At 40.2% G+C, this 15806-nt stretch overlaps 1 protein-coding gene across 1 annotated transcript; it reads left to right on the top strand.

The window, feature by feature from the left end:
- Positions 1 to 10327: 10327 nt before the first annotated feature.
- LOC116265255 (splicing factor-like protein 1) lies at positions 10328 to 12196 on the top strand. The gene has a single exon (XM_031645812.1). It carries the CDS (start codon positions 10328 to 10330, stop codon positions 12194 to 12196), a length of 1869 nt encoding a protein of 622 aa, XP_031501672.1.
- Positions 12197 to 15806: the final 3610 nt, after the last annotated feature.

Raw genomic sequence — 15806 nt, 5'->3', positions numbered from 1 at the left:
ATAACATAATTCTACAGAAAATGAATGCTAGGTATCAAATAATGCAGTTCCTTCCCTGAAGATCTCAAATCTCAACCTTTATTATTGTGAAAGTTTTTGTTGGCTATTTTACTAGCGTATGGTTGTTACTTTTTGTCCCTTTTGCCATTGTAATATCTAAAGTTAATAGTAGCCAACTCTCCATGATGCACTATATAAGTAAAAAAAAAAATCAAAACTGTTTTGGGACCCAAAAAGAAAAGGTTGTAAAAACTATCTTCCACAAGCCATACAAACAATTAAATGAAAATTTTGCTTGGTTCAAAGGATTATTCCAAAAAAACAATGACACAAAAAGTAAAAAAATTAAGCAAGCAATGCAAGTAAGAAACCTTTTGTTCTTGCAAATAGTTACATGCATGCATCAATCTTAGTGTTGGTACAAATGCAACATATACATGAAAACTCCATAAAAATCAGGTTATGTCCAAGATCAATAGCACACATCAACTACATTTTTTTGTTCATGGAAATAACCAGCTCAATGAAACTATTGTACGCTGGAATTACCCTGACTTCAAGAGAAAATTTAAAGGCCAGTAACACCAATCTTGGTTAAATTTCAAAGAGCTAATTTACTTGACTTCACTATTGTTTAAAAGAGTATTCGAAGAGAGAGAAAGAAAATGACTGTTTTTAGCATAAAAGAGTATTTGAAGAGAGAGAAAGAAAATGACTGTTTTTAGCATGGTTCAGAGATGAACTCACATTCAATGTACCTCCCTTCAACATTCACCTAGGAGCTCTATTTTCCACCATAAAAATGAGTTGCAAGTTACATAATGTGCAGGGGATATTTTCTCTTTTATTTGGCAATATTTATCATTTTGTCACAAGAGTGAACAATCTCCTTAGTTTTCGAGCTGCTGCCTTTCTCATCTTGGTGCCTGCTTGTGTAGAGGTCGATCCATTGCCATGTATGTCTCTAGAATGAAATCTAGATCCTTTATTGACACAATTTTAATTTTTGTGTTTCCTCATTAGTATATAAAGGCTATTGTTGGTCAATAATATCATTAACATTGCCCAATGGTTAGTAGTGGAGTAATATGCGACATTCTTTTATTTTTGGTCGTGAGTAAACAGAAAGAGTCTGCACCAACAAATAAATTTCCTTAACTCTCAATGAATGGTGACTAAAGGTCAAATCCATAGGGAACATGTTAAAGGAATGTTTTAGATCCACAAATACTAAAATGATACTTTATTAATCAAGCAAATGAATGTTCACAGAAGAGTAAATAATTAACATATTGATATTCAATTCACTCAGTCAATCACACAAAAACACTAAAACAAAATCTTAACTGAACTATTCTTCAAGCTCGAGTTGTTTCAGGGATCCAACTGGTAAGGAGCAGAGCTAAGGTAAGGCCCACATGGGCCTGACCCCACCTCAATTTTTTGTTTAAAAAACAAATTACATGTAATAAAATTCATTTGTTCTATATAAAAATTTTCAAAAAAATGACATTTCGGCTCTAGTCAAGGTTTAGAAACTTTAATTCGGTCCCCCTATGAAAAATTTCTATCTCCACCCCTACAACTTGTGATATTAGAACACTGCCCGCGGCATGGCTGGCTGGTGCTCTGAGATGATGTGATGACCCTGCTACGATCCAAAGGCTCCATGCATGGAGAGCATCTCCCATGTCCCTTGTTGTTGTATCAGACGTTGAAAATCCACACCCTATCCCAGGAAGAAGGAAAATATGAAGAGGTGAAGAGCAGACCGACCACAATAGGCCTCAGTCGCATCAAGTGCAAAAATGTTTGGGAATCCATATGCCCTTGTGATTTCTCCCAAAGCTTCGATGCGAACCTGAAAAAACCAGCAAAACCACATGGAAAAGAAATCTCCTGGCCAGGGAAATCCCCAACTTTTTGGAGGGTCGAGCAGTACACTGGAAGCTCTCAGGGGCACTTGAGTGTGAAAATGGATTGCTCTTACGCCATGGAAGCCAAGGATAGGGTATCCCATGGATAACCACTCGGTGAAAGAGAAAATTCGGAATGGAATTTTCCTTACTTTAAAATACATCATAAAATTCACAAAATTGAGACTATATATGGTTGTACAATGTATTGGCATCATTTTAAGCCATACTGTAGCTATAAAATCTTCAATGAAGATGCGTTCACATCTTGGTTTAACTTTGGATCCATGATTTAACTTATTTTGACCCTTGGATTCAGATTTGTGTGAAAGATTCTCTAAATGTCAAGGAGAAATCAACAAATGAACAAGGCAAGAAAAGATTATCAGGTGGAGTATCGACTCAGCCAAGGAAAGAATTTTCAAATTCCAAATTATATGCGTAACTCCTTGGCTGTATTGATGCCATTGTAATGTTGGATTCTTACCTTTGTTGTACCAACCTTGTAACATTGTATTCTTTCTATCTTTACACCACACGTTGTAACCTTGTAACGTATCACAAATACTTTTACATAAATCAAGGAATACTCATGCAGCTGATAATGCAAGAGAGTTACTCATACTCATCCTCTTGAGTCGTCACTTTCTATCTCTTTTGTTTCTCATTTCTTTCGTGGTATCAGAGCTACAAGCCATCCAGCATATGGCGTCGTCTTCATCAATTGCAACTCTCGTTTCTATGAAGCTAAACGGAGATAACTATTTGCTATGGAGGAGTCAACTTGAATCGGTGATGATATCTCAAGATCTGATGAAGTTTGTTGATGGATCAGGTGAAGCTCCACTATAAACCATTATAAGAAATGGCAAAGATGAACCCAATCCTGAGTTCACCATATGGAGGAAATTAGACCAACTGGTTTCAAGTTGGATTAAAGCAACTGTCTCTGAAGCCGTTCTCAGTCAAATAATTAGGACTCACTCAACGTGAGAAGCCTGGATGGTACAGGAAGAATCGTATGGTTCACCGTCTCCACTGCGAGTCATGTTATTAAAGAAGGAGCTAATGTTCATCAAGAAAGCTAACTCGGATATGGTCTCTTATTTGCAGAAAGTTAAAATGCTAGTTGATTCTCTTGATGCTGCTGGTTGTCATATGCCAAATGAAGATTTGGTTCAAACCGTACTCAATGGACTTCCATCAAAGTATGAGATTCTGGTCACCTCTTTAGTCACGTCTACTGCAAAAATGCCTAGCTTTGGTGAACTCTATGATCTTCTACTAAATCAAGAAACATGTCTTCAACTTATGAAACATGATGTTGCTGAATCACCCATGGAGAAACAAGTCACTATAACAGTGTTCAATACCATATGAGGTCGTGGACATGGGCATGGTCGAGGTTTTTATCAAGGACGAGGTGGACATGGCAGAGTAGTAACCAGCATCATCAAATAACTGGTTCTTAGCAGAATCCTCAACAACCATCAGCTCCTCAACCGCCTAAGAAACTCATTGAGTGTCAATATTGTGGTCGTAAGGGTCACACAGCCAAGACGTGCTGGGATATTAATCCCCGTGCATTCTCAGCCTTAGCATTACAGGAATCAGGTAATGAATATTGGTATCCAGATACAGGAGCAACCAATAATATTGTTGCTAGTGACGAGCATATGGAGATCAAACAGGCTTACTTGGGCTCAGAATCCGTAATGGTTGGAAACAGTAAGTTCCTCCCCATTTCTCACGTAGGGGACTTACAGGACATTCAAGGAACTGATTTTATTTTGAAAAATAACATGCATGTTTCCAAGATAGCACATAATCTGATTTCTGTGGATCGGTTTACATCTGACAACAACTACAATTTTGAATTTACTCCATCTAAATTTGTAATCAAGGACCACAAGATAGGATTGGTGCTTCTTCGAGGACTGAACTAGTGATGGTCTTTACCCGGTTCAAGTAAAGACTAGATATAATGGGGACATCAAGAAGACGTGTGGCTTGACAAATAAAGAAGGTTCGAGGGTCGTATGAGGAATGACATCGGTGACTCGAACATGCCAATAGGAGCATAGTATCTTTGCTTAATTCTTTCAATCTCATATCAATAAACCGCCCTATTTAGGTGTGTGAACACTGCCTAATCGGAAAGGCACATAGATTTATGTTTCTGTGTCTTCTTTTCATGTTGTTAAACCTCTAGAGCTTCTTCACATGGATGTTTGGGGACCAGCCCCGATGGAATCGAGAGATGGTTTTTAAGTATTTTTTATTGATTATTGATAATTATTCCCGTTTTACAGGGCTGTTTTCATTGAAAAATAAAGGATAAGTATATTAATGTTTTGTCAATTTTAAAACTATCGTGGAAAAAATAGTTAGGAACAACCATCAAAACTATTCAATCAGACAATGGAGGGGAATTTTGCAATAAAATTTTTGAGAATGAGCTGGAAAATCAGGGAATTATGCACCGCTTTTCATGTCCATATACACCCGAACAAAACAGAATTGTAGAAAGGAAAAACCAACATGTAGTCAAAACCAGATTAAGTATGCTTCATGATGCCCAACTTCACCATCCTTTTTTGGTCAAAGCTTTTCAAATAGCTATTTATATAATCAATCGACTGCCCACTCTCAAACTAGATCGAAAATCCCTGTTTCAAATGATATTCAATCAAGTTCCCGATTGTAGTTTTCTTTGACTCTTCGGATCCAAAGACTATCCTTTATTGACGTTGAGCAATGACACCAAGTTTCAACCAAAGACGACTCCTTGTTTTTTTATTGGATATGGAAGTCGGCACAAGGGATATATGTGTCTAGATCCCAAATCAAGGCACGTGATAATCTCTTATCATGTCATTTTTTATTAGCACTCTAGAGGCTCCCGCAACTCTAGAGACATCTCCTTTCAAGAGGCTGATCTACAACAATGAGTAAATCAATTACAGCTTCATTCTTCTACTAATAGTGCGTGCAATACATCCGATCTTGGACAAGATGTAGTGAGTGACTCACGTCTAGAGAGCATCATTATCCATCCGAGTGAGGTTCAAACCGAGGCAGTCCAAACTCAGCTAGAAATTGAAATTGAAGCAATTGAACCATATGTAACTGCTGGATCAGATCTTCATGTGCCGTCCACAAGCGTAGTAACAAACCAGGACACCATCACAGTTGCTCATCGGTCATCAATTCCCCCACATTCAATGATCACTTGTTCTGTGATAGGTTCATCAATTCACTCACATCAAGTGGTCACTCGTTCTATGACAGGTTCTCTCAAACCGAAGATGTTTTTTGCTCAAATAAAATGGGTGTCGATCTTGAACCAGCCACATTCGAGGAGGCAAGCAGAGCTACGCACTCGATTAACGCTATGCAACAAGAAAAACATGCGCTGCATAAGAATCAAACGTGGAATCTAGTTCCACAACGGCCATAGTATAACATTATTGATACAAAATGGATATACAAGATCAAACAAAATGCTGATGGTTCCATTCCGAACAAAGTGCGGCTGGTTGCTCAAGGATTCTTACAAGAAGCTGGGGGAGACTATTTGGAGACTTTCAGTCCCACTGTTAAGCCCACTACCATTCGCGTCATTCTCACCCTCGCTGTGCAACACACATGGTTTCTTCGCCAACTCGACTTTGATAATGCGTTTCTAAATGGTTTTCTTAATGAAGACGCTTACATCGCTCAACCAAAAGGGTTTGCAAATCCAAATTTTTCATCTCATGTATGCAAACTAAACAAGGCACTCTATGGGCTAAAGCAGGCCTCTCGAGCATGGCATCAATGTCTTAGCACTTTTCTCAGCAGCATTGGATTTCAGGTATCTCAATCAAATGCATCTCTCTTTATTCTTCAAAGAGGATGTGACAAGATGTATAGATTAGTCTATGTTGATGATGTTATTATCACCGGATCGTCCCCTGCACTCATAAATCAAACTCTCGCCAAACTTCGGGCATCATTTTCAATCAAGGACTTGGGCGATTTATCTTATTTTCTTGGCATAGAGGTGACTTGGCAACCTAACTGTTTGGTCCTCCGGCAACACGCCTATCTTAACACTGTTTTATCGAATGTTAACATGACCAATGCCAAGCCCATTCTAACGCCTATGTCAGCCGGCCATGTTTTGGGATCTACCGCTCTATTCTCAGACCCTACTCTCTATCAGAGCGTGGTGGGGGCATTACAATATATCACCCTTACACGTCTGGATGTCGCGTTTGCAGTAAATTGAGCATGTCAATACATGCATCAACAATTGGAATGCCATTGGAGCCTTATAAAGAGAATTCTCAGATATTTAAAAGGGAGGAGTCAGTTTGGATTATGCATTCAAAAATCAGATCATCTCCACTTGAACACATTCGCCGATACCGATTGGGCTAGAAGTATTGAAGACAGAGAATCAACAGGTGGATGTATAACATTCTTGGGTGATAATCTTATTTCATGGGAATCCAAGAAGCAACGAACCGTAGCCCAGTCAAGTACATAAGCTGAATATAAATCTCTCGCTTATGCTGCTACTGAACTCTTATGGCTGAAATCCCTATTAACCGGATTGCGAATATCATGCCCTGGAGCTCCAATCTTGTGGTGCGACAATATAGGGGCATTATACTTACCTGCAGATCTTGTCTTTCATACTCGCACAAAGTACATTGAAGTTGATTTCCACTTTGTGCGAGATCATGTGTCAAAGGGAGATATTTCAATCAAATTTATTCAATCATCCGAGCAAATAGTAGATGGACTGACCAAACCTCTTGGATCCATTAAGTTCAAAGAATTTAGAGACAAGCTGAGCATTGTCCCTACCACACTCAGCTTGAGGGAGCGTGTGAAAGATTATCCAAATGTCAAGGAGAAATCAATGGATGAACAAGGCAAGAAAAGATTATCAGGTGGAGGATCAACTCAGCCAAGGAAAGAATTTTCAAATTCCAAATTATATACGTAACTCCTTGGCTGTATTGATGCCATTGTAACGTTGGATTCTTACCTTTGTTGTACCAACTTATAACATTGTATTATTTCCATCTTTAAACCACACGTTGTAACCTTGTAATGTTTCCATCTTTACACCACACGTTGTAACCTTGTAATGTTTCCATCTTTACACCACACGTTGTAACCTTGTAACATACCACAAATACTTTTACATAAAACTGGTTAAAAACACGAGTATTCACAACTCACGAAACTAAGTTTCGTCAAACAGAAGTTTTGAAATGTGTCATCCTAACACAATGTTCTCTTTCTTATTTGAGAGTGAGCCCAACCATGCTTCAAGGGATGTAGTATTTCTGGTAAGGCTGGCAGACTTGTAAAAGGCATGTCGGCTGTTTGATTCTCGTAGGTGTTACTCTTTTGGACTGTAAAAGGTAGGATCATAATACTCAAATTGAAGGGTGCACCATAATCCACCTAAGTCCTGATGCAGTGCATGACCCTGGAGGCAAGAGAAATAGGAAACTTTCTGATCTTCTTGAGGTGGCGGTGCTTTATTAACCTCTTCCTCAGAGAGTGAGCCCAACCATTAAGGTTTAGGGGAATAATATCATGGAAAGCTCAGCCAACATAATAGAAAAGTTAAAGATTAACTTCCTTTTATATGACAGATTTTAAAAATTTCTTCAGTTTCTGAAGTCAATTTGTTCTGATATGTTTGCCATCGAACTTTTTGGGGGAAGTAGTTTAGACTTAAGTGATAAGTTATCGTTTTCCCTAAACTGACTTCGGATCTGAACAATCTTGCAAAGCTCCACTGGTATGGTAGTGATGCAAGCTGGGTTGGAACTAGGATAATTACCCGACGGATACTGGACCTTAAACTTGAGCACTGGGCCTGCCTGACCCGGTTCGCTAACTTAGTTTTTAATGTTATTTTATTTAACATATATATATATATATATATATTTATTTATTTATTTATATTTTTTTATTCTTTCGAGCCGAAGGGTCCAAAATTTCCCGAGCTCCCATTTATTGTTAGAGTGTGCCAGCCACGGCAGCCAGAACCCAGCCCTGTACATGGTATGGATTTGACTCTTGTTTATTTGATTGGTCCGGATCGATCCCTTATTAATGTTTTGGGAGGGTCTCGGGTCCGCAACAAGATTCGCATGGCAATCAGCGGGAAAACAGCTCCAGTGGTCTTTCGCTTCTTTGTTTCCTCTTCCTTTTGAAGACTGACAAATAAATCATTTGGTGCCGACTCTCGATTTTCCTGCATCAACTTCTTCCAGGATTCAGCTTGTTTGTTCTGCCAAAGAAAGGTCCGACCTCATCCCCCACCTCTTGTCTCCTGTCTCCAAATTAAACTCGCGTTCTTGCCGTTCTTTAATATTTAGCCTTGAAACTTAAGGAGCTTCATGTTGAATTCAATTTACAAATATTCATTCGTCATCTTGCCTTCCCTGATGCGCTTTTTTCTGGATTCTTGCTACCACTTCCTTTCTTTATTTGATTGGCAATCTTGTTACGTCACTTTCTTTGATTCCATAAAGGAGAATTTGGGGTCTCTTTTCAGGACATTGGATTCGTATCCCTAGATGGTCTTTCGTTTCCAATTTCTGCTTTCAGGTGAACGAACTTCTAACAATGTGGTTCTTTTCCACGCTACTTATGTTCTTGATGATTGTGTTCGGTTGCCAATTTCTCAATGTTTTGGTTTATCTGTAATTTGGACTGCATCTGACTTGGTTGTTAAATTTTGGACGGACATGGCATGCATCTTCACTTGGATAACATATATTGATATATGATATTTAAGTATTATATCATTCATCAATAACCCTTTCTTCCGGGATTTTGTGGAGCGACTGGTAAAGGAAATAAGGAATGTTATGTGGCAGCTTTTATTTTCGATACAGTTTACCTTTTGGAGAATTTGGTCAATATAAGTAGGAACTACAATCTGTGCTTGGGACTTTGTGCTGGGGAGCAGGTTCTGCCTTGTGGCCTCAATCTACGTAGACGCAGGCATCTTCTACATGCAGTCTGGTTTGAAAATATTGGATTCAGGGCAGCAGCTCATTTAAATCCCTTTTATTTTCACAGTCCAAAGCCATCAATGCGTTTCAAGAGATTAGGCCACTCTTTCTGTAACACACTGCGATATAAACCACAAGTTCCTGTTCTGCCACCTCTGTTACCGAACTAATATTGGAGTACTAACAAACAAATGCATGACTCAGCTAGTGGTGTTTCATGTCTTAGATAAAATGAAGAAAGTGAACCGTTCTGCGCTCTTTCAAGAGAATTTCAATGGTATGGCTGTTGTTCCAGCTACTTGACTTCTGTCAGTAGCCGAACGCCGTACTAGTGCATGCATGCCCGCAGATACCACCAGAATGAAAGGCAGAAGGCATGAATGGTTACGAAGGAGCCATAAAATATTCACAAACAATCGAAGTATTAATTTCTTCTGCATCTATATCTTTATATAGGGGTAGCTGTTGATAGTTTGACTAATGCATTAATGCTGCAAGTTTTAGTTGTCCATAGGTGAATGAATTCTCTAGATGTACACTATTTATTCAATGGACTCTGGTGCAGTGGATGGGTTATTAGGTTGCAGGACCATCTAAAATAGAGTCTGAAAAAGCTTGTGAAGGTCAGCAAGTTGTAATTTAGTCTATCCTTTAAAATTTTCCACCTGAATCGTTGCTATGGCTAACTTCCCTCATAAGATCTGTTCTGAATTTGCTAAGATTTGGGTGACGTCCAGCAGAGTCTGGCACGGCCAAAGAGTTGATAACTCCCAAGTCCCAAGCATCCGACCCACATGCAACCGTAGGCGTATTACTTTGTAAATTGAGCCTTTCAATAGAAGGGTATAGCAAGGGCACGCGACACAAGTCTTTTTCTTGTTTTATTCAGTTCTTTTTCTTTTAACGTGGTAAATCTCTGGTTAATTTTCAGATGATATGAACCAATCTAGCCCTCAAGGTGTTTCAGTATAAATTTTGTTAGCTTCATGTGGTTGAGTCACTAAAGGTTTCTGGTAAAGGTGGTCAAACTTGACTGAGTCGCCAAGCCAATACGAATCTGCTAAATAAGCCAACGCAGGGGTTTTTAGTTTTAAAGTGGCCTTTAGTTATAAGTTTCTATTCTGGGATACTTATATATGTACATCATTGTTGGTCTGCTGTACTGATATTTGCCTATTAATTTTTGTTATTTCAAATGCGGCTTATGAAATCGACGAATAAGAGAAGAAAGAAGAGATGCGGAGAGGTGGCATGACTAAACAACTTTGAAGAAGAAAAGACGGCGTTTTGAAGACAAGAATTTGGAAATTATAGCGGGGAACAAGGTCGGAAAGTGACCTCTCATTGATTCAGAAAGGCACGTTGCGGGACTATAAAATGGATTTGGAAGGAAAACAATCCTCTGAAGAATTTTCTTCGAAAAGAAAACCAAAACTCTCTGATGGCGTGATAAACCAAGGAGATGATGAACATGGCAGCTCAAATTCATATGCTGGTGATGGAGATGCTGCACCGTCTGAGGGAAGTGCAGGCGGCTCTGGTAAACGGATGCGTAGCGGATGGGAGCCTCAGAATGGAGTTGAAGCAGAAACAGCAGCAGGTGATGCAACGCCTATGAGGAAAAAATCAAGATGGGCCAATGACGACTCGAAATTCTTGAAGATTTTGGGGCCAATGCAGCTTCCTGACTTCATAAAGCCCCTCCCAAGTGAAGATGACAATGACCCCGAAGTTCAGACACTGAAATTGCAGCTTTCAGAGATAGGCAGGAAACTACAAGTTGGACAGGGGCCTGATGATGTGGTTGATGGGTCCATCTCTCCTTCTCCGGAGCCTATATATGACAACCAAGGGGTCAGAATAAACACGAGGGAATTCAGGGTCCATGAACTGCTTGCACGGAAAAGACTGGAATTAATTTCACAGTTGATTCAGAAGAACCCTAGTTTCAAGCCTCCTGTCGCTTACAAGCCCCCAAGGCCTTGCAAGAAACTCTACATTCCCGTAACAGAGTACCCTGACTACAATTTTATTGGTCTTATAATTGGACCACGGGGAAATACGCAGAAAAGAATGGAGAAAGAGACTGGGGCGAAGATCATTATCCGTGGCAAGGGTTCTGTGAAGGAAATCAAGAATCCGAAAAACCGTGACCTGAAGTTTGATTTCTCGGAGAGTGAAGATCTGCATGTCTTCATAGAGGCAGAAACTCAGCAATCATTGGATGCTGCCGTCAGTATGGTTGAAAAGCTGCTCGTTCCTGTAGAAGGACTTAATGAGCATAAGCGGGCACAGCTGAGGGAGCTTGCGGAACTCAATGGCATCGTCAAACACGATGGTTTCTGCAGGTTACATGGTGGACCTGGACACGGGCATTCAACATCCAAAACTGACGCTATCTGTCATACGTCCGGTGATTTCGGTCATCCTTCGATCGGCTGCCCTTTGAAACGATCAGCAAAAAGAAACAGAATGGCCGGCGAACATTGTAGCTCTGTTCCTGAACATAGTCGTCGGGGCAGCCGCGGCAGCCTGGTTTGCCAAACACGTCCGGGCCATAGTCCTGCAGCTCCTGCTGCTGATGTTGTTGCATCGTGGGGAGGCAGTTCAGTGTTGGTTAATTCTTCTGGCTATAATATCTCATCGCAGGCATCTGGCTTTGGCTCCACTTCAATGCCAATCCACAAATATAATGGAGTCGATGGAGCAAATCTGTATGTTGGTTATCTGCCCCGAGCAATAGACTGTGAGCAGTTAATGCATCTGTTCTCTCCCTTTGGCAGGGTACTTGAAGCAAAGGTTATCAAGGATAGGAGAACTGGTTTAAGCAAGGGCTATGGGTTTGTAATGTATGCAGATGAGGTAACTGCATTCTGTGCTGCCACTCATATGAATGGCTACAGGCTTGATGGAAGATCGCTGGTCGTTAGACTTGCAGCGCGAGCACCACCAACTGGTGCGGTTGGACATGGCTTGAGTTCAGGGGACACTGAACAATCTACATCCCTTTTGCTATCCGCACCAAATGCTGACCCCTTTGCGTGGTATGGACCTCCTATTATGAAGTTGCCTTCTTCGTATTCAAGCTGTAACAACGCCGGAATGTTGCCATCATCAGGCTACGTTGGCGCTGTCGATCCATTCAGGCGACGGCAACTTTCTTCTTCTTACGGTGCACATGAAATTCCAAATGCATATGCAGAGAATGCTTGTGTGGCATGGCGGGAGTTCAAACCTTCCTGGTGATCCTAGCAGAACGATTATCGCACCAGTGAGAAGGAGCAGAAATGCACCTCTTTGTCTTCTATTGTGGCCCCACGACGAGAGGTTGAGGAAGAATGGGCAGAACTTGTTACAAGGACGTCATGGTTCTCTGACCTTTTCAGAGAACTGACGTAGGCAGCGGAGAAGTGGTTTACGATGGTGTGATCCTGTATTTCATTACAAAAGTGTGTTATCCGCATGTTTCTTTTTTAAATTTGTTTGATTGAAGGCCGATCCTTCAGATTCCAGTAATGAAAAGCCTTCCTCAGGACTGCTTCTATTTCAGTCCAGGTGGTTGCTGGATACTAACAATTCTTTTAAAGGATCCGGACTTCTTGTAAGCCTTGAAAAGAAATTCCAGGAATTGCTTTGAAGAATTCTGCATGCTCTTGCTGAATAATAGTGGATCAGTTTACCCTCATCTGAAGAACGACCAACGTTGATGATTTGCTTTCTCTTTTGGGAAAAGTCATCAGGATCTGAAATCCATAGTTTTTAGATCCACAGAATGGGTAAAATCTGCTATCTGAAGTGGGTGGCCAGAGGATTTATCTGTCCAAATTTGAACGGAGAAATCCACCAATCCTATCTATATAATATATATCTTCTTAGGGACTCTCCAAAAATCATTCAGAAGCATTCATTCTTTCTTGGCGAAACACATATTCAACCAAAGGAGAAGAATAGCTCAGTTCTTCAAATAGCAGCAAGTGGACCCTTAAGAGATGATAGAGCTTTGACTTTATTGCACAAAAAGAATGCATAACCTCATTAGCCATCTTAATTATATTCAACATAGAGACCAGTAAGAAATAGATGATATGTAGGCGTATCAAGAATGCATGGTAGAAGAGGGCTATAAATGCATGGTTTGGTGGTCTGACCTTGACCATGATATCTGGCTTTTCCTCGTCGAAGACAGTCCTCCTCTACTTCCACTTCACATTGCCTCCCTGTTACCGCCTGCTTGCTGGATCTCTTCAGCCATTCACCCCACTGCACACTAAAGAGGCAGATCTGACATGCCAACGACACAAGTAGTTAACCTCTTCTTGAAATGAAGAGATATTTTGAAGATTTTCCCTACATTTTCTGCATTACTTGGAGGGGGCATAACCTAGCTAGTTGAGCTGGTCAAAGCTGGTTATATGCTCCTTACTATGCATGAAATTTCGTGCGCATTTTGGTTAATGACACACACAACCTTTACTACCGACTGGTGGGCAGTCCGACTTCTGCCAGCACAACTCTAGAGTTGAAGGCAGTGACTGTGACTTCACACCACTTAGCTTAAGTGGTATCCTAGTCGGTGTCAGATAGACAGAGTTGCATCGACGAGGGCCATTTAGCTGGCTTGGCAGTGTGATATTAATTAACTCAATCATATTAATTAACTGAATGACATTGGGCCTTGCTGATCGACCTCTACTTAAAGACTTAAGCTCCATAATATTCCAAATCATGAAAAATCTTTTGGAAACGATGGGAAATCGGGATCTCTATTTGATAATTTTGTTAAGTATAAATGCTAGATTCATAATAAAGATGTATGGTTCACAAGTTGCTATTTGGGTAGGATAGACTTTTAAAATCCCATGCTTTGAAATGGACCTTTCCGTAAAATTTGACGGGATTTATTTTGATCCAAACAAGTCTTCTCTAAATCCAAATATATAATATAGGATTTTGAAGCTTGAAGTGTATCTTTGGGCAGTTCTAATATAAAAAAGGTTTCGTTTAGGTTTGATATACTTGGATTTGAATTGTTTTGTTTGGATCTAGAGTGAACTTTGTTAGGCCTAAGAAAGCCTTCCACAAGGACAATTGGGCGTGTATGGATCTTTCAGATATAGAAAGCAAGAATGATATCTGACCGGTTCCTATATAGGGGCAAATTGGTTCACAACAAAATAGATCTAGATACGGTTCTGTTCTATAATCCAGAAACCAAATGATGGGGCACTCAAAACCTAAATGCTCTCCCTCTTTCTCCTCTCTGGATTTTTTTTTCTCACTACATATGTATTCTTGCCATGTCGCACCTTCGGAGCACCAGCACTAACACCCGATGGTGCTTGCACTATCCTGACGCAAGGGAAAAGCAGAGGGACACGCAAGGGAGAAGCCTAGATACATAAAAAAAGCTGGATACACACACACAGAGAGAGAGAGAGAGAGAGAGAGAAAGAGAGAGAGAGAGAGAGAGAGAGAGAGAAAGAGAGAGAGAGAGAGAGTATAGAGGGAGAAAATAATACATCCTACTAACATCAAACATGAACCAAGTAACCAATAGAAATCTTTTGGGTTTCAATGATTCAATGGACAGCAAACAGCTCTCACCTCATTCATTGTTGGAAAATTTCATTGTAAAATACAAATTTATTCTTGTTGAATCATTGAAAAGAAAATCAAAGAATTTGTATGTGCAAACATACCTGAATCCAATATATAGTCTTTCACAACCACTACGACAAAAATAATAGAGGGGAGGAAAATAAACTAAGCTGGTTACATGGCTATGAAAACCACGATCATTTATTTATATTGAACGTTCAGATTCAGCCCATTATACAATTCAATATGCATATTTTTGTATGTACACATATGAATTATTCATGATGTAGGAAAGAAAGGACTTCTCCTGTTCCCGTCACTCTCATGCCTTCTACAGTTCAGTCCACTAAATCTGCACTAACCCTTGTAGATGCTTCACTGCAATCAGCCAATCACCACCTTCTTACACTATGCCACCTTGTGCAACTCAAAATAATTTCTCCACCTAACTGTAGTAGAGCAAGCTTTGCGTCCAACCTGCCTGTAAACTCCAGTATATCAATCTTAAGATAATGTTTGTTGGCTCGCTATGATGCCCTCTTGTGCCCTATTGAACTCTGCTTGGCAAGTGAGTAGGCCAAAAACCATCGTTATCAAACTCTAATAAGGGAGTCACCTGCTCACCTCGTAAAGTGAGCTACAATGATGCATGTGGCCTGATTATTTATCCCTATGTGCTGCATGCAGAGGTCCAAATCAAACGGTAGCGGGTGTTCCGAAATTTGGACTGTGAGCCGGTCTCGGGTGCTGACGAGCACCGCTTGGGGACTAAGGGACAACATGGGTAGGCCTAGGGCAGAAAATGTAAGGGGTATGCAGCCAGGGTGGAGCCAAGGTAGGGCCTGCATGAGCCCTGGCCCTACCTCAATTTTTTTTTTTAAAAAATTACATGTAAATTTTAAAAAAATTAACTTATTTTATATAAAAATTTTGAAAAATGGTATTTTGACCCTAGTCAAAATTAGAAACTTTAATTCGGCCCCCCATGAAAAATTTCTGGTTCCGTCCTCGCATGGAGCTGTGGTTGAGTTTCATAGGTCTCAGATTGAGGGTTGCCATAGGCATGCTTGGAGATAACAGGCTAACATGGACAGTTATGATAGAGTTCCAGGTTCGGATCTTGTTGGAAATTGGCCAGACTGGGTTCAAAGTGAGTTGTCATACCTGGAATAAGATATGTGGAATCCATAAACAAGTCATGTGTGATAAAGGTCTGGTTTAGACCTGCTCGAGAACCAAAAATGTGCAGCCTAGACAT

The sequence above is a fragment of the Nymphaea colorata genome, chromosome 12 (genome assembly GCF_008831285.2).
Source record: "Nymphaea colorata isolate Beijing-Zhang1983 chromosome 12, ASM883128v2, whole genome shotgun sequence".
Lineage (NCBI taxonomy): Eukaryota > Viridiplantae > Streptophyta > Magnoliopsida > Nymphaeales > Nymphaeaceae > Nymphaea > Nymphaea colorata.
The sequence above is the reverse complement of the archived record's forward strand: the minus strand, read 5'-3'. Positions and strand labels throughout refer to the sequence as shown.

Coding starts and splice junctions, on each gene's coding strand:
- LOC116265255 (XM_031645812.1), top strand. CDS start 10,328: ATGGATTTGGAAGGAAAACAATCCTCTGAAGAATTTTCTTCGAAAAGA.